Source organism: Blennius ocellaris (assembly GCF_963422515.1).
Source record: "Blennius ocellaris genome assembly, chromosome: 17".
NCBI classification, from domain to species: Eukaryota; Metazoa; Chordata; class Actinopteri; order Blenniiformes; family Blenniidae; genus Blennius; species Blennius ocellaris.
The window spans coordinates 19,357,319-19,377,730 of record NC_137666.1 but is presented as its reverse complement, the minus strand read 5'-3'; the positions used below and the strand labels follow the sequence as shown (position 1 = coordinate 19,377,730).

The 20,412-nt window shown below is 43.2% G+C and overlaps 1 protein-coding gene across 1 annotated transcript; it reads left to right on the top strand.

Moving 5' to 3' along the window:
* Positions 1-979: 979 nt before the first annotated feature.
* On the top strand, positions 980-19,250 carry rcan3 (regulator of calcineurin 3; the record flags this gene model as incomplete). The annotated part of the gene is made up of 4 exons (XM_080513198.1): positions 980-1,066; positions 13,451-13,624; positions 15,262-15,433; positions 18,963-19,250. The coding sequence occupies 4 exons, from the start codon at positions 980-982 to the stop codon at positions 19,115-19,117; spliced, it is 588 nt and encodes a 195-aa protein (XP_080369324.1). The 3' UTR covers positions 19,118-19,250.
* Between the last annotated feature and the right edge of the window lie 1,162 nt (positions 19,251-20,412).

Genomic DNA, 20,412 nt, shown 5'->3' with positions numbered 1-20,412 from the left:
CTCCTGCTGCTAGCTGTTAGCTGTTAGCTCGTCATGCTCAGGGTATTTTGACAGGAGAGGAAAACACAGCTCATCACCACAAAGAGCACAAAGATCTGCTTCACTTCACTTGTAAATGTTTGAATAGGCTTCAGGAAGTTTTGGGAAGATGTTGAGTCTGAACACACGATATAGGGACAATGCTACATGCTAACCTCTGCAAGGAGAAAACAGCCTCCAGCGTCAACAGCTTTCAAAACCCGATGTCGAAGATTGAGATTAAAGACTTCAATTTGATCTGAATACACAATATATTTCAGGGACAATGGTTAAAACACAAAACAATAAATAGCAATAAATCAACTGTTTCCCCCTTTTTTATGACAAACTCACTAGTTTGCAGGAGAATTATCATGTATTTGACAGAAACATTGATTGCAGAGAACATCTCTAATTTAGTGAATGTATATAGTTAACAGTATTTTTTTTTCTTTCAAAATGGCTGTGACACACTTTAGTCCAGCAACGCGGTCCGCTCACATGCAAGCACGCACGCACACACACACACACACACACATATACACATACACACACAGAAAGAAAAAAGGGGGAAAAAAAGCAGAATAAACCGGATAGCTTCTGCAGTGCACCCTGCACGGTTCGTCAAGCACTGTAGTGGCATAAAACACAACAAACGTGGGGATGGTGATGACGTAAATATGGTGCCAGAGGGAGAGCAGGAGGGGGAGAGAGAGACGGAGACGGAGAGAAGGGAGGGGGTTATTCATGCGTCTGCTGCAGCATCACTCACAGCAGAGTGCTAGTGCAGTGTCGATCCAGCAGCAGCGCCTCTCTTAGCTCAACAAAACCAACCAGTCCACCGGATCTGACCACACGGTCTGGAGGAATAGCCACATAGACGCATGTGTGCCACCCTGAAGGCAGGAGGGGGACATACTTTTTCATTTAATTTTGTTATTTTTCTGAACCAGGCGAGGGAATGCCATCGATAAATATGAAACTGGAGATGGTCACCATCATTGCCTGTGAAGTGGACTCTGAGGTGTTCACGTCCGACAAAATGCAGGTACAGTTGACTTTGGATTCCGCCGTTGCAGTGCATCGTGTTGTCTTCGCAGCGTTTGCTCTTGACCGGTTTGACTGCATGGTGCCTTGTGGAAGAGATATGCATGTATGTCTTGATGACGTAGATTGCAGCCCCCCCACCCCTAGACAAGGATTTTTCTCAATGGGAGCTGCTGCAGCTCACCAAGACGCACGCCCATAACTGCGTGCACGACTCAGTCATGGCAGACAAGGGAGATGAAAAAGAAACAGGGCTACAAAACTGTTAGTGCGCCATTTGGTTTCTCACTTTGCGTCCAAGTTTGGCAGTGTGAGGAATGCAGATGATGGATTGAATTGTCCATTCAAGGTAGATATAGGGGAAAAAAGTGAGGCAGTTCCAGATATAGTGGCACACAGACCCTGTTGTCCCCTTGTGTGTCCAAGCCTCTCTGCTTAGAGATGGACTACATTTTATGTGTCACCTGAAACATATCTACCAGCATGGGCAGAGAAACATTCGTTCTGGTACTGATCGTCTTCAACTGTATTTAAAGGAATTATTGCTGTCAGGTGGCATGAAAAGGCAGTTTGTATGAGGACTGCATGATATCAGATTAACATTTGATATGCTATAACTGCTATGCTGTTAAGTATCTAAACAAAGTTGTGAATTATGAATAGAAAGATGTACATAGAAGATGCTATTGTATTCGTGCTTTGAGGCGTCGTCTTCCAAATAACAGTGCTCTTTTTCTCATCCATTTGTTCTTCCATCACATCAACATCTGCAGTTTGCAGCAGTGCTTCACAAGTGAAGCAATTTGACTTTGCTGTATTTGCCTTTTGGTTATTAATCCTTGAGTTTTGTGCTTCTATCTTCTGCCTGTCACTCGGTATGAAATGTTTCGCAATGAAGGAAAATATGATCCATTTTCATTCATTTCCATGTTTCATGTAAATTCTCTACATTAATATTGCAATCACATGAAGTTTGTAGTAAATTGTGCAGCCCCAGGTTTTATAAGCCATGGGGTTGCTTGATTATCTCTTAATGTTTGCAATATAAGATATTAATATTACCAGCTGTTGAGATCCATAGCCAATAAAAGCCATGTATGCAATATTTAACTATTTGTTAAGTCTTTATTTGTGGTCTGCTCCTATTGTAATACCTAAAAAAAAAATTATATCTCATTTTCATAGTTTTACCCTATGGGGGCACGCTTTTGAGAACCACTGCCGTATCTGCGCATATACGCATCACCCTCGTCACAGTTTCTAAAAGCTGCAGACTTGCTAAGGGCAAAGACATCGATTCGTCTCCCCTGCAATGTTTCTTTTATTCTAGGATGACACTTCTCATGCTGAGGGTTTCCTTGGGAATGTAAGTTTGTCGGGGATCTGGTTGGTGAGAAAACAAACAACTGTGTCAACTGGTTCATTGCTGAGTCCTTGTTGGTGTGCTTATATTATCTATTCAGGTCCAGGCTTTATCCAGTCTGAGCACAGGGCTGTGTTCTTAAAGGTCCCTTCCGACAGCTTTTAGCAGGCCGCCTCACAGAGGTATGTCCAAAGAAAAGGGGTCTTTGTACAATCAAAGGAGAATATTGAGTAATGACCTTTGAATTGCATGGAGAAGACTACTAATCCTTGCATTCGACTCGCACAGAGAGATGGAGGGAGCAGATTAAAGCAGAGCACGTGAGGCACCGTCTGTCTGCTCTTGTTTTTATTAACATTCAACAAGATCTGAGCCAGCCTGTCGAAGGCTCATGTTTTCATCAATGTGCCCAAATTTGAACCTCAGAAACAGTAATCCTTCCTCTTTAGTTCTACTATGTAGGTTGCTGCTCGTTAAAGGTCCTTCGTGAAAAGAGTAGGCATTGACATTGGCGTTTCAATGGACCAGATGAAGAAAAGGGCTGAGTCCTAAAATTTTAGATGCTGTCCACACGAGGAAGACGGTTCACGTAAACGAGCTGTTTTTGGCCGATCATCCACACGAGGGGGCATTTTAGAAGCCCCAAAAGGTTTTTTTGTTGTTTTTTTTAACATTCTATGCGTGACGCTAGCAGGGGGAGGAGCAGGACCATAGACATATAGAACTCGGAGTTATATGTAAGTCTATGAGCAGGAGTCTCATTCTATATTTCTATGTGCTCTGTCTTCTGTGTTTTTTGGTGTAATTGGCGAGTGACAGCGCCCCTAAAGGTCTAGCATGTGTATTACATGCCCTGAAGGCATGTAATACATGCCTTGAGCCGCGTTGATAGTGACGTGTGGACGGAGTTTATTTTGAGAAGGTCGGGGAGAGAAAAGATGGTTTTGGCTCGTGTGGATGTGGCCAAAATGAGTGGAGATGTTTTGTGAATTGCCATTGTGTTTTGGAACCTTTGTTTTGACACAGATGCGAAAGCTTTCCCACACCTTAGCTCGGTCCTTCCAAGTTACATCATAAATGAGCCCAGCAAAGAAGCTACAGTAAGGACAGGTTCGTTTTTGTAATGATGGCAAAACCAGTTTGTACAGGACGCTTCAACTGCAAAGTGTAAACAATAGGAGCACTATTGCATTGTGGCTTAGACTCTGTTCACAGTGTAGTATCTCTACGATCGTCATGACACAGTGTTTTTTTGTGGAAAATCCATCAGCGTCATCAGATGATTGCACAGGACAGGTGGTGAAGGTAATAGCAGGCACAGAGTGTATTACACAGCAAATCTTGATGCGCGTATGGTTTGATAGGTAATTATATTGCACACACATCGTCAGCTCTGCATTCAGGATTCAGCTCTGAACTCTCTGTTTACTGGCTGGTCTTCATCTCCACTGGTTGGATCACCATGACTGCAGCAAGGAGATGAAGAATGCAAGCAGCTGAAAGGAGTTTTCTCTGCAGGGTGGTGGTCCTCACCTCCTCTTCGTGACAGTGAGGAGGTCAACCATCAAGAGAGACTTAGAGTGGAGCGGCTGCTCCTCGGCACAAATGAGCCATTTAAGGTCGTTCATCTGATAAGAACAAGTCCTGGTGATCTCCCATCAGAAGTATACCAGCTTCTCCAGACACCACATGGACTAACTGGGAAAGGAGGCACATGGATGTATGGATACATTTTTTTGTCTGTTTATCTATTAATCTGTCCACTTGCCAGGTTAATTGCTTTATTTGCTCTCTTATATCCATATAAAAAAAATAAATCATGGGTAGAGTCATCTGCTCCTCTTGATAACTGCTTATCTGGCTTCAGTTTGTTTTAATTCTGAAGCTCTTCACACTTGAAGGAACATATTGTTTGCACATTGTGGCAGTTTCACACCTCATAGATGAAACTGTCATTAAAAAAAAAAAACAGTATGCAGTTAAACTAGGACAGCTACCATCAGCTCGCGCTGTTCACAGAGCGAGAAGACTGTAGTAACAGTCACACACTCCCACCGCGACAGTGAGTGAGTCAGCAGACTCTCATATAAACATGTCTGTCAGCAAACACACAAAAACACTCTTCTCCGAGGACACTGGGCGAAGTTTCCATCCACCATAGTCACCTTCCATTTGTCCTCCCAGCTGTTCATCCCTCAGTGTGTCACATGTTCTCAGGCATCCTTGTCACACAGATCCTTCCGCTCGCTCATGTAAGAAAGTAGAGGTTTGATGAGTAAACAGCTATTTCTAGTCGCTCAGAATTGAAGTGTTTCTGCTGTGTCCTGTGGCGTTTTCAGTATTTTCAGCCTTTTAAAGTTGTCCACAATATACAAAAGGTTATTATTGCATTTATTGTGAGCATCTATCCCACAAATAAGCAAATAAAGAAAAACAAAACATTGGATAGCTTCATAGATTTACACAAATATTTGTCTGCCTTGATATATTACTTTATTTTTGATGTTTTGGGAAATCATTATATTTCTTTTAAAACAATAAGAATATCAGCTTTCTGTCACAAAACATCGTGTTGGGAACTGAAGGGATGGAACAAAGCTCTGTTTTTGATCACTACAGTCCTAATAACAGCTGGAGAAACAGCTTTAGTTAGGATGATCTTCAGCTTTGTTGACATGTCAGATTGACAACTATCTGCTGCTTGAGCCATTTTTTTTTTTCAGTCGTAGTGGTTTTGGTACCGAAGAGACCATCAGACATATTTATATGTGATGGTTATATGCTGACATTAAACTGCAGTGTGAGGCAGAAGGACACACACACACACACACACACACACACTGCATGTCCACGCTGATGGTATCGTGTTCTGTGCTGTTTGGAAACCGGAGCTGCCTCTCGGTATGGTGGAGCGAACCCGGGCCTGATCACCGGGCTCAGGTGTGCCGGCTCCTGCCCTCGCTCTGTTCGGGACTCTCTGAGGCTGGAGTTGGCCACTTTACATTTTCTTGTAACCTAAGAGCCGGCCTGAGGCTCAGGTGTCAAATAAAGGTTGGTGCTGTGTCCGTTAGGGTGACGTGGAACAAAGGATGGCCTCCTGTGTGGGTGTCTGGTTGCCAAGTGTCCAAGATGACACCACTATGAAATTATCAATGGAATGGAATGGCCTTCAGTCTGCTCAGCGTGAAGGACGAGGGGACCAGTCACACCAGGAGCAGCCTTGTTATGCAACCTTTGTCACCCTCCCCCGCCCGTATGTGCTATTTCCTCGAATTTTGTTGTAATTGTGTTTTTGTAATTGTGTTTTTTTGAGCTGAGGAGTTGTTGTTTTTTTTTATTTTCCTTAATCCCACACTGTGCCCCCTCAAAAGAAGCATAGTTTGGAACCTGCTTTGTTTTTTTTTACCTCTCTTTACCTCCTGTTTTCCATTTTTCATCTAAGCACGAGGCGCCGCGCACACTGGCTGCCTCGGTGCGTCGCACTAACTGCCAAAAGACATTTTATTGTACCTGTACGATGACAATAAAGAAATTATGACTACTGCCAGCAGGAGTCGGGACAGTGTTTTAATGTTCCCGGAGTCACACCATCAGTTGTTAGTCATAAAACAAACTCCTCAACCTTTGACCTTGCCAGATTATTCAGTCCTGTCCTTTGTGGAACACAGAAAACAGCTCCAGTAGTAGAATGGTGCGGTTTGGCACCAGAAGATTGAGCCGTGTTTCGGTCAATAAAAAGATGCTACAGATCCTCAAGTCCCGTTGGTAACTAAATACAATCTCTGAGATTACACAACTTGTCCAGAAACTGGCCGTTGCCGAATAACAGGCAGGGGTGGACGACGGGCTTGGGATCTTAGCCTGATCTGAATCCTCATCCTCCTTCGTGTTTTCTCTTGTTCCAGCCATTGTTATCCGCTTCAGGCCACATCTGAACATTGAAAAAAAGGGTCAACAAGTTTGTTTGTGACCATTTTCTTTATGTATATAGGTGTACTGTGGTCACAAGTCAGCTTATCTGGGCCAGCTGACAGAAAGAAAATAACGCAGGGCCTTAGTGGAGCAGGTCGGACGGTGTCTGGACACAGACTCGCCAAGACTTTTACAGACGTTTCATCTTCTTATTCAGCAGTTTCAGTTGGCATGGTCAGTTTTCTATGAGAGCGGGAGTTCATGCATGTGTGAGTGCGTGCATGTTTATTGAAGCAATGCTTAAGTGCTGCTTAGGAGACAAGCTCCTGCCTGATTAAAATGCGTAATGACCAGATTGGTGGTAATAGGATTAATGTGTATGAATTAAACTCATTTCAAGCTCTCTGCCAAGCCATTTTTCCCCCAATGGAGAGGTAGCATTGTGCCGCGCTGTCACCTTTTGTTGCTTGAAGTATGGATTGAACACTTCTCTCAGTGCTGCTGCAGCCTTAACAAAGATGGACTACCTGTTAATCATGGCTGTTTGTAAATCTGATTTACTGCCACCATATCACTAATAACAGCTTTGTATGTTTTCCTGGGCAGGGTCACTACACACACACACACACACACACACACACACACACGTAAAGTCACACTGTTTCACCTTATATCTGAGGTTTTCCTCCATTCACTGTATATAAGATGAATACTTCCTTCAAATGTCTCCTGTATAGTTTCAAGTTATTCTTCATTATAGATGATGTCATGGCCTATATAGCTACACGTTAAAAAAGTGTTTATTTACTCTGATTTTTTGGGGGATGGACACCTAGAACACCAATTTCTGCTTAAAACTGTCACACGAAGCATGGCAATGAAAGAACACACAAAGAGAACATGACCGATGAATAAATAAACACTTTTTTAACGTGTAGCTATATAGGCCATATCGTCATCAGGCTCTAAAACTAACATACATGTTACAATCAAACCAAATGTCCTTTTCAGTTTAACAAAACACAAACAAACAAAGTACAATTAGATTGTTTTCACATTTAAAGTGTGTCAGTGTAAAACACTGCTCAATGAGAGAAATGGCATCTTGTGTATGCGTACCAGGCCGACACACTGATGCAAGTGTTCATTTGTGCGTTCACCACCATACTGGTTCTTCATCACATTCATTGTGGAGAATGCAGATTCCCAGCGGCAGGTTGAACCAAACATGAGATGTTATGTCAGTCAAAAAAGGCAGCAGCTTCCATCTTTTCTGGATTTTGCAGGAAATCCATGAACTGTTTCGCTTTTGCACTCGTTTGCTGGGACAGACACACGAGCAGTTCATTCCTGATGGCCCAAAAAACGCTCTAGGACCGTGCCTTTGCTAAGCCGTCTGATGTTGTTGTGCAGGAGCAAATCATCAAATGCTGCATTGACCTCTGTCAGGAATGAGCGCGGCAAGCGGTGCTGCAGTGCAGATGATGCTCTCAGGAGGTTTAGGAGTTTCATCATTGTTGCCATTTTCTCAGAGTGAATTTCCCCAAGACTTGCACAAAGGGCTGACTGGTGAATGATGCAATGGTACGATATCAGGTGAGGGTGGAGAGCTTTCAGGCGCTGAGCCAGTCCTCTCTCTCTGCCCATCATAGCCGGAGATCCATCGGTAGCAACTGACACAACTGTCTTCACACCTCGTCCTTTTTCATGGAGCATCTCCAGCATTGTGTTGTAAATGTCTTCACCCCTTGTCTGTCCACAGAGGTTCGCCATGCCCATCACATCCTCAACAAAGTCCCTTATGGGCTCGTCATAATACCTCACAAATACCATTAACTGAGCATTATCCGTGGTGTCATTGGACTCATCCACAGCTAGGGATATTCACTCTGCATTTTTTTTATCCCATCACACAGCTGCTTAATTCGATCACCAGCCAGGACTTCAGTGCGTCAGGTTACTGTGGAATCTGAGAGGGAGATTTGTTTAATTTTGGCCGTCATTTCTTCTTTTCTTTCGCCTTCAAACAATGTGTCCATCACTTCAGTCATGAATTTCTTTTATTATTTCTGCATCTGTGAATGGCTTCTTGTGCTTAACCAAAATCCATGCCACTCTAAGTGAGCACTCTGTTGCTTTCTGTTCTTGTGTCATTAGATGTGACAAGAATCCTGCTTGCAGCTTGATCTTACAATTTCAGTGCATTTTTATTGTTCTCACCTCTGAATTTTGAGGAAACGTTTCTTCAAAATGTCCATGCTTCATCTCATAATGTTATTTCAAATTGGAAATCTTTATCACAGCTGTGCTCTGGTGGCATATTAAACACATTGGTCTTGTGCTGGTTGCAGGGAGAATGAAAGCGAGTTTTTCCACTTTTCTTTTCGCATTTAACTTGGAACGCGCCATTTTCGTCCAATCTAGGCCCCTCCAGCTGGCAAAATATCAACATGTTGGCTGCTTCAAAAACAAAAGTGAAAGTTAAAAAATGCACAAGCGGCACTGACCCGACAATAAGCAATCTGTTTATCATTGGCATGAAGAGAAGTCCTGGTCCTGGTCACGTGTGGAAGAAAGCGAACAAATTTGGCGCAGCGGTCCAGAAACAGCAGGCACAGCGGCGGAAGCAATCCGTACACGGCGGGCGCCGCACACCCAACCAAAAGACGTGTGAAGGAATTACAGTGCGGGGGCTACAAATATGCGGTACGGGGGCCGCCTATTGATGACCACTGTTCTATGGGGTTCAGGTCAGGCCAGTTTGCTGGCCAATCAAGCTCAGTAACACCATCGGTCATTGAACCAGCTTTTGGTACCTTTGGCAACCTTTTTCCAGTCCTGCTGGAAAATGAAATCAGCATCTCCATAAAGTATGCCAGCAGAAGGAAGCTTGAAGTGCTCTCAAGTCTCCTGCGAGATGCTGCGTTGACTGTGGACGTCAGAAAACAGAGTGGACCGACACTAGCAGATGACATGGCAGCCCAAATCATCACAGACTGTGGAAACTTCACACTGGACTTCAAGCAACGTGGATTCTGAGCCTCTCTTCTCGTCCTCCACACTCTGGGACCTTGAGTTCTAAAGTTTACTTTCATCTGAAAAAAGGACTTTGGACCACTGAGCAACAGTGCAGATCTTTTTCTCCACAGCCCAGATAAGACTCTTCTGACGTTATCTCTGGTCCAGGAGTGTCTTGACACGAGGAATCCCACATTTGTCCCCCATGTCTAGGACTGGTCAGTGCCTAGCGACTCTTGATGCACTGACTCCAGCCTCAGTCCACTCCTTGTGAAGCTCCCTCAAATTCTTGAATGCATTTTGCTCGACACTCTTCTCAGGGCTGCGGTCGTCCCTTTTGCTGGTGCACCTTTTCCCTTTTCCTCCCACACTATTTCCTTCCACTCAACTTTCTATGAACATGCTTGGATCCAGCACTCTGTGAACAACCAGCTTCTTTAGCAATGACCTTTTGTGGCTTACCCTCCTTGTGGTTGGTGTCAATGACTGTCTTCTGCACATCTGTCCAGTCAGCAGTCTTCCTCAGGATTGCGTAGCCTCCTGATCCAGACTGAGAGATCATTTAAAGGCCCAGGAAATCTTTGCAGGTGTTTTGAGTTAAGTAGCTGATTAGGGTGTGACACCATGACTTTCCAAACCTGAACCTTTCCACAATATTCTAATTTTCTGAGACTGGATTTGGGGTTTTCACTATCTGTAAGCCATAATCATCAACATTTCAAGAAATAAATGCTTCAAAATATTTCACTCTGTGTCATGAGCCTATATCATATATGGCTTTGACTTTCTGAAATGAGTGACAAATAAATGTTGAACATTTTCAACATTGTAATTTTTTGAGATGTACCTGTATAAGGAACTGGTCTTGTGTGCTCGGGTTGTGGGTTCACATGTTTTTCTATGTGAGAGCTCCTGTGTTGCTGCAACTAGTAAGTCTGTGTCTTTGCCCTCATGTGCTGCAGGTTTAATGTTTTTGTGGTCCTCCCCCTTGAGCTGCAGCTCCCCTGTGCCTTGGAGCTTTGTTCCTTTGACTGCAGGACTTTTGGGTGCTTAGTTTATTTGTTTAAGAATAAAGACGTTTTTCATTCCACGGCATTGTCTGGCATCCATTGAGTCCACCTAAACCCACATGGACCGTGACATCATTCTTAGTTTGACCTCAATACACTCATTCCAGGATGATAAAAAAAATAACCAAAGATGCTCTACACATTCGAGAATTTCTCATAATTATTCCAGCATCTATTTTTAGTGTCACACCTTCCCTGACTCACCCCATGGCTCTGTGGCCTACTTTGTTGGTTTTCACCCAAATCCTATCGAAGCAGTCTGGATTATCATGTACTAAGGCAATGCACGTGTCACAGAGAAACCAGATTGACTCGCCAAAGGGAAAGGAAAAAAAATACAGAATAGCCCTTCTTTACATCCCAATTAGACTGGTCTTAATCTCTTCATTTTAATCCAAAATGCCAAATGGTGTGATTCAACATGGAACTGAACAAGCCTGTGGATTACAGGTCCGTGTACCTTCCCGGCCATTTGATTACCGTTTTAACGTCGGAAAATGAAAAACCGGAAACCATCCGATTTCCCATTTGATATTAGGAAACGAAAAATGGCTCGTCTCCAGTTTTTCGTTTTAAAATTGAAATTCGAAAAATGTAAATCGGATGGTTTCCAGTTTCCCGATATGTGATATGCTCCTGGTAGTGGGAGACAGAGAGACGGTCGGAGGCGTTGCCCATGTCTGAAAAGTCCCGACTGTGCCTGGAACTGTCAGAACTGTCAGAGTGAGCGTCAACTGGGTGCTGCAACTGGGAGAGCTAAACCCTGCAGGACACCGGTCCTCCAGGGCAGAGTTTGGACACCCCTGTCCTAAGCTCATGTATGGATGGAATACCTTTAAGTGTCGTGAGTGCGATGTGAACACGTATGGAAAGGTGCAGGTTATGCAAGAACATGGATTTGAATTGTGGTTTCTCTTCTAAGCCTCATGCGTTTCTACCCTGAAAATATTTGTGTCTCAAACGTTGATAAAAATCCCAAGGGTTTTCAACAGCAGAAGACGATTCTTCCATCATCGCTTGGCAAAGCTGGGTGTAGTTGTCTTGCACACTGTGAGGTTGTGATAGAAAAAATTTATGGACTGTTTGTGAGCTGGTTTCCTGCAAAAAGTGAAGCCTTTCCCTGTTGCATGCATGTGGAAGATCAACTGGACCAGGGGTGTCCAACGTCGTTCCTCGAGGAACGCTGTCCTGCATGTTTTTAACACTCACGAGTGTTCTAAGTTTCTACAGGTTAGTCAAACTTGAAAGCAACTGGAGCAACAAACTTTCGTGTAACTCTATGGGGCTTCACATTCAATCACATACTGTCTCTTAGGAGCTGTCCGCACGAGAACGCCAGTTCACATAAACGAGCCCGTTTGGGCCGATCATCCACACAAGGCGGCATTTTAGAAGCACAAAACAACGGTTTTTTTTTTATAAACACGAGTCTCAGTGTGAGGAAATTCTAAAACCCCAGCGTGTGCCGTCCACACCTCGGCCCGGGACGGCAAAGACGATCATATGTGGAAAAAGGATGACGTAATCTCCCCCCACCATGGTCCGAAAGGTCATCAAATAAACACGACAATCAAGCTCTGGTCGAGCTGCAGAAGCTACTGACGCTAGCAGCAGGAGGTGCAGGGCCATAGATACTGTATATTGAACTCAGAGTTATATAGAGCGTTATGAGCAGGAGTCTATTTGATGTTTTTGATGTGTTTGGTGAGTCACAGCACCCCGAAAGGCCTAACATGTGTACTACATGCCCTGAAGCCTCGTGTTGAGCCGTGTTCAAAGTGACGTGCGTACAGAATTTTTTTGAGAACCTCGGGGATGAAAAAGATCATTTTGACTCGTGTGGATGTGGCCTCCGTTTTGCTTTAGTTGTGTTGGGATTTCTTACCTCAAGGATCACGACGTACCATTTATGTTGTGCGGTCCACCCACAGGGTACCAGCTATGGCAATAATGATTAATAATTATTAAAGATAATTATTAATTATGTTATTGAAATTTGAATCTGATCTGTATCAGACACCTCGGAGCACCACCTGTCTTGACAGGAAATGATAGCCAATTCAGTTATATTAGTCTCATAAGATATACTTAACAGTTAATCAGGAATTTGAATTAATAGTTAAATGAATTACAATTACCAGAATTAACAGTAAAGCTTGAAGGATTTTGGAGTTCTTGACACAGAAGAGGTCGACATTTCATTCACCTTTGTGCTCATTAATAAAACAGCAAGTATGATTCCAAAGATTATATACAGCTTAGTGTGTGTGTGTGTGTGTGTGTGTGTGTGTGTGTGTGTGTGTGTGTGTGTGTGTGTGTGTGTGTGTGTGTGTGTGTGTGTGTGTGTGTGTGTGTGCGTGTGTGTGGCGAGAGCGAGGGATAAAGAGAGAGAGGTGGAGGGAGTGTGTGTGTGAGATGTGTGATGGAACTACAAAACAAAATGGCGGATCACAAGAAACTACATTCAAATGGAGGTTATCAGTCCTGGGTCTCAACCATGTGCTGGGAGAACAAAAGAACATTGAAGCTAATCTGTAGCGTCTGCTTCCTGTGTGTCTCTGCTAAAGGACCATTTCTAGAAAGAGTTGATGTGAATGAGACTTGCTTTTCAAAGCGTCACGAGTCGTGAGATGGTGTTCAGTTACTGTGTGATGTTGTCTTTGATGTGATATGTGTAGGATTGTGAGTTAACAAGTTAGTAAAGCAAAGATTAGCATGCAGACCCTGTGTATGTAGCAGATCTAACGTTGTTTAACGTTCATTATCAATAGAACTCAATCACTGTAATAGAAGATTCAGATGTGTTTGATGTCAAAGGTGAGCTGCGAGTCCATTTTAACTCCCAGGTTGTTGACGCATGTGGAGAGGGAAATGTTCTGGCCATAGAGGGTGATGCTGGTGATATTAAAGCAAACAGAGCTCTGGTATCGGAATAGTATCAATATCGGCAGATATCCAAATTCAGGTATCGGTAAATCCCCTCTGTAATCACACTGTACTGTCGTGTTTTTATCCCCCACAGGAGAGGTTTGAGGCGCTGTTTCGGATCTATGACGAACAGACGAATTTCCAGATGTTCAAAAGCTTTCGGAGGATCCGGATCAACTTCAGCACCCCAGAGGCAGCTGCACGTGCTCGAATCGAGCTGCACGAGTCCGAGTTCAATGGGAAGAAGCTCAAACTCTACTTCGCTCAGGTGAATTTTGGTGCCAACCTCTGTGTGTATGTGTGTGTGTGTGTGTGCATGTGAACACAATAAGAAAGGTTTCTGTGCTGTGATGGAATTCTTCATCTTGACTTTTTCATTCATGTCCTCATCATGTCTGGGCCCTACACTGGCTTCAAATATTTATAAAGAGTTATTATAGCGATGAAACCAAATTCACCTCAGAGAACGGGATTGATCAGTCCTGACCTGGAGCGCTTCAGTCAGATCTGTGAGTGTTTAGGATTTTACCACATTCGGGTATTATAATTGAAAATATATCCTCTCCTCACAAAAGTCCCTGTAACAGGAAAAATCTGTAATGTGACACAATTGTTACAAACACACGAGTTCTCACCGTGTGTGGCGTCCCCCGAGGGCAAAAGCAACACGCGCCTGTTGACTGTGACGCTGAGCCAATCAGACAGCGAGGTGACGTAGTGGCGAGAAAACACCGGACAGGAAGTGGACGGGGAATCCAAAAATCTAAACATCTGACGGACAAACGCCTCTTCATTTTAAAATGTGTTTTCCTGGATAAAAGCACACCACAAACGATGTCTGTTGCGTCCTCTTCATCCGCCAGGTCTGCTGACTCTGGCAACACGTTTGATCTCGAGAGGTTTTATGAGATTTCCCGTCTGATCTGGGGATGTTCGCCAGTGAAATGGGTTGGTGTGGTGGTGTATTGATGGTGCCGAGTGGCTGCACGCCACACACTGCACGACCAAAACTGTTAAACCTGGGATTATTTATCACCGTATGTGTGTGTGTGTGTGTGTGTGTGTGTGTGTGTGTGTGTGTGTGTGTGTGTGTGTGTGTGTGTGTGTGTGTGTGTGTGTGTGTGTGTGTGTGTGTGTGTGTGTGTGTGTGTGTGTGTGGTCTCTTCGGTTTGGAAAATCTGCTGACAATGTTATAATCCTGCCGTGTGAACCGGGCTTTAGTTGTCTTTGTCAGTTTGTCTCGTCAACATCTCTTTTCAACTTGTCTCCTTGTCGCTCTTCTCGTCGCCCTTGTGTCTTCTGCATTTCCTCGCGTTCCCTGGACTGCAATAATCCTGGTTGTTATGTAACTCTTTGAGTCTGCGCTTGGGTCCATCCACACACCACCTCCAAGTATAGCATAGCATAGCATAGCATAGCATAGCATAGCCATTTTAGCATTACACCTTTTTTGGAACAAATTTAAAGGAAGAAATTAGCTTCAAAGGGAAAATATACCATTTTCACCATATTTTGTATATGAATGGCGTCTTTAAAAGTAACACATTCTTACATTTCTTTTTTTCTGTTCTATGTTGTGAGGACTTAGACTTGGACAGGCTTTGTCATTTTGATTTACATCGATCATTAGATTTCAGCGCAATGGCTCAGAGCATAGCAGGAATACTGTATGTGGAAAAAATTTTTTTTAAATATACAGGGCATGATAAAGATGTACTTCAAATATTGAGGATTTTTGTTGTGTTTATTTGTGTGTTTTGACACATAGACAAAGAGGAAATGTGGAACTGTGGTGTTTATATGGTATCATGTTGTGTTTGCAGGAGTTCGGCTCCTTTGGCACTAGTTTGAGCTCACCTGTAGTGTAGTTGAGATTGTTCTCACCTCTCCTCTCCTCTCTCACAGATCCAGAATGGTGACGAGGACATCGACAAAGCATATCTGGCCCCTCCACAGCCGGTCAAGCAGTTCCTGATCTCGCCACCCTCCTCACCACCGGTGGGGTGGAGCCAGAGCGAGGACGCCACGCCCATCATCAACTACGACCTGCTGTGTGCTGTAGCCAAGCTTGGACCCGGTCAGCACTCCTGCAGTTCATTCATATGCACACACGTCATTCTACTACTTTGAATCCCATTTAAAACACAAAAACCACTGCAGGATGTGAGACCAGGAACTCATGTTTCTGCATCTTTCGGCCACGTTACTCCACACTGGGTCAGGAAGCTTTAAAAGAAATTGATGAAAGATCTCAGAACTACAATCAACAACTGCACATCATAGGTTTGATTTTTTATTTTCCCATTTGTATCGAATTCAACCATACAGAAAAATACAGAAATGTGCCTAAAAGGTCAGATTCCCGAAAAGGGATTAAACTAGTTTAGTGAGTTTATTAGGACCCGAGCAGTGAAAGTGAAAGGACCCTTCTGTAGTTGAAGGAATTATTATTATTTGGGCCGGGATGAACGGCCTTTATGTGGGCCTGAACAAACTCACCAAATTTAGCACGAAAACCAGGCCTGGAGGAAATATCCATATATCGTTGGTTTCTCTCATGGGCGGGGCAAAATGGCTCGACACTTAGATATGTTAAAAAAAATTGATGGAAAATCAGTGGCTTGACATATGACAATGACATTTGATAGGCATTTACAGCATGCAAAGGCAACCAGATTTACTTGTGGGGAAATTTTTGTCAGAGCGAGAGGTAAGACGCTATTTTGAGTTGAATTTTCAAAATATGTCAAAATAAGGTCACGCAAGGCATTCGAATTTAACTCGTCTTGGGGATTTTATCCAATTGACTTGAACAATGGTGTAGGCCATTGAAAGTAATTGATTATTAAAAGTTTAATAAATCAAGAGATTTTGTTGAATGGTATGGTCCTCCTGTGCCAACAGGTTTTCCAAGAAACAGGAAGTTGAACAAAAACATCTGTAACTTCACTGTACGTTGGTCAATTGTCACCAAACTCCTGTCAGGAGTCCAGTCCTGAGCACAATGGACTTAAATGGAGATATGTTTAGAGAGTGCTACAGTCACTGAACGACAAAAGAAATTGTCTTTTTCATGGCAGCATTGGAATGTAACTAATGCCTCAGATGGATTTCATCCAATCAACTTAAAGATTGTTGAACATCTAAAGGCACTGATTATTAAAACTTCCACAAATCTTTCGAGATTTCATCGAACGGTAGGGCCCTGGTAAGCCGACTGCAGCCGGGTGAATTTTGATGTGCTAAATTTTCTTGTTCTGGGCCTTTTGGGGCCTTATACATTGTTCAATCCTCATCAAACTTTCCAGGATTCATGAAGGTCCAGCCCTGAACACGTCCACCAGGAGATATGTTTTGATAGTGATACTGCCACGTCATTGCAAAAAGAAATAGATTTTTTACATTTTCAACTGTGAATCTGAGACGGTTAACCCAAGCAGTCTCAGAATTGGTAGGGACAGCCTTGAGGCCTTAAGTTATGACATACTATATAGGTGGTGTGTGTTCTAGGACAGGGGTCGGCAACCTTCAATGATCAAAGAGCCATTGGGCACACACATAGACCCCCACAATGTCACCATAATGTCATGGCATACAATGTCAAAGATGCACACGAGCGATAAAGAATACACTTTACAACAGCCATGCACATCAGTCTTTTATTTTGACACTCACACAAAGTGGCTCCATGGCAGGAGGACACTACACACAAAACTTTCTTCACTCCCAGTTGCCTTCCAACTTCCAACTAACAAACTCAACTAAACTAGATAAACTAACTAACTAACTAAAAACACAACACAAACATTACCAACACTACATATCTAATATAGCCCACAATAATTACATCTAAAACATGACAAACACAAACGCCCACATCAGCGCTATCAGCGCCTTTATTGCCACACATTATTAAAATGGCGGCTACATGAGTGTGCGCGGTGTGGCTTTCAATGTCATTCAGTTGTGTAACTCACTAATATGTGCCAACAACTCTGCAATAAAATCTCCGGTTATGTTGTTGCATAATGTTGTGTAAAAACTAGTGCTGTCAATCAATTTAAAAAAAAATCAACAAATTAATTGCACAATTTTCTGCAATTAATTGCGATTGATCGTATTGTTTTTCTACTGAAGACTGAAGCTTGTAATGATATTTATTCAGGGAAAACCATGGAATTAATGTCGACTCAACACATAGAGACTATATTTAAATTAAAAGACTATTTTTATAACGTGCTTTTAGCTTTTGGTGAAACTGTAAAATAATAAAAACATAAATAAATTAATAATTAATAAACATGAGTCATCTCCGAGTCAAGTCCAAGTTTCCCATCTCTGCTATGTGCCATGGTGTCTTGGTGTGTGAGGGTCTGTTCGTTTCTTTCTTTCTTCTTCCTTTTATGACTCCTGACACCTCTGAGCCCAAATTTGACCCACTAAACCCACTCAAAAACTCACCACATTTTGAACGCTCATCAAGACTGGCAAAAATATTTAAGGAAATGTAAAAATTAAACCCTAGAGTTCCAAAATGTGCTCTATAGCACCACCTAGAAACACTAAAACAGCGACTAGGGTTTTATTAGCCATCAAAGTTCCGAAAGCCGAATCCCACCACCTTCCTCCTCTCATTTAAATACATGGGAAAACCAAAATGTCGCCTCAAAAACAGCCGTGACAGAACACGTGGTGACTGTGGCTACACCGTGACTCTGATTGACAAAACTAGCAGATCAGAAGCGCGACAAGAACCTGCCGAACAAGGCGATGTAACACATTTGGGGAAAATTCCATAAAACATCACCTTTTTGATGACAGACAACGATGCTGTCATTTTTTTTTCATCCCGTGATTTCAAGTGACATTTAACACTGAGTCAGATGGAGCAAAATCATGCGTCTGTGTCAAACAGCGTCTCCGAGTGTTTAAAGTTTACATCTGACTTCTCAGTCCCACACAGACTGAAAGAAATTTTCCTCTCAAGAAATGATAATTTTATCAAAATATTGGCCAGAAAACTGGATTCAGAGTAGTTGTTTACAAAATATGTGGGGAAAAAAATCCATCCTCTCTCCCCTTTTGATGACATCATTAACACTGTTACGTCATTCACACCCATGTGCATTGTTTGTGGTCTGTGGACTAGCTACCAAGCTAATTTGTGGTATGAGGCTGAGCTAACATGCAGTTTGTGGACTAACTAGCATGTGAGTGTGCATCATGACATAAACAAGCTAACATGCTAATATGTGGTTTGTGGACTGGCAAACTAGCTAACGTGCTATCATGTGTTACAGAATATAGCTAACGTGCTAATGTGCATCAGAACACATACAAATTTAGATTTAGGGATTAGCTATATTAGAGTTTAGTTTGTTACTTTAATGCTAATGCTTGCCATGCTTTTTAATGCTAATGCTAGGCTAGTTAGCTTAGCAGATTAGCATGTGAGATAAGAAGAAATTCCAGGTGGAGGACACATTGGGTAGTAACCTGTCATTTTCAGGTTACGATAACTAGCAGAAAATAAGTCCAAATTCATCTTTTCATCTTCTTCTACGTAAATTTACAGTTTAAACTGTGTTTGCTTTCCCTGCTCTCAGGTGAGAAGTATGAGCTCCATGCAGGAACCGAGTCCACCCCCAGTGTGGTGGTCCACGTGTGCGAGAGCGAGACGGAGGAGGACGAGGCGGCGCGGCCCAAGCAGCAGATAGTCCAGACCCGACGTCCCGACGGGCCCCCAAAAGTCTTCAACTAGAGGGGCCTTCTCCACCCCCCCACCCCCACCCCTACGGCGGCTGGCCCTGCCCGGCTCTTGCCCCGCTCCACACCTGCCCCCCTCTCGGCTCTGCACTCATAGAGAGCGTGGACGCCCCTCATTTCAGTTCAACTACAAGCAGAACAAACATGGATGTGTTTGTGGGAGTATGGTCATGGAATGAGGCGGCTTAAAGGGGATGGATGAGAATCACACACACGCACGCACACACACACGCACACACACACACACACACACACTCATCCCATTCTGTGGACAGTGTGGGGAGTGGAGGGCACATGTTGCCCCCCACCCCACTAACAGGGGTGGAAATAACTGTGCCTATGCAGGCACCCACTCATCACATACACTCATTGTGCTCGTCAGTTAGCTCGTTCGCCCTCGCTCTCCTTTTGGAACCAAACTCTCTGTCAGAGGACACGCGACTCCTCAAAACAAAGAAAAGCTCTTTTTTTTTTTCTTTTTGCTGGTTCTCCTGCTCCGCTCCGTCCAGGTCGGTTGTGTGATGTCCCTGGTCCTGTCTGCACACACAATATATATATATATATATATATATATATATCTCCAGAAAACCTATCTACCATCACACCCATCAGAGCCACGTGTGACTAACAATGTTCTGCTGGTTGTTTCTACCGTTCTTTGAGTTTGGAGAGGTGTTTTTGCTCAAGTTACTTGACGTGTATTTTTACTGTGTATTTGATACCCTGACACTTTTTGCATGCTTTCTTTCTTCTGTAGATGAGGACCTGAGCTGTTTTTTTTGTTTTTGTTTAGTTTTTTTATTGTTATTTGTGGCAACAGAGATATTTGTGACGTTTTAACGTGAGTGCATATTCCCACATGACAAAAATAAAAAACAAAAAAACCTGCTTAATATGGTTTCATCAAATTGACGGTTCCGGAGTTGTGAAGACAAATTAGCGTCTGCGGTGGCTGGATGAGGTGGAAACAGTTGCCCTCCTCATTTTTTTTATGGGGGTTTGTTTGAAAACGTTTCGGCTCTCGGGCGTCGTCATGTGCGATCAGGCCGACTCGCTGTGGGAGGTTTCTGAACTTGCTTGTTTTGCACTGAGGATCAGGAGAAGCCTCCCGGGCTCTCCAGCAGCTGACTAGAGAGAGAGAGAAAAAAAAAAGCTGCTTCCTGTTGTACATAGCTGAGCTTCATTTGTGGAAGTCGTATTTGTAGATGATGCAATTCGCAAAGAAAAGGGGGGCAAATTTGCTAGCCTCGTCAGATATCACTAATAAACCAACCAAAGCACTTTCTCACC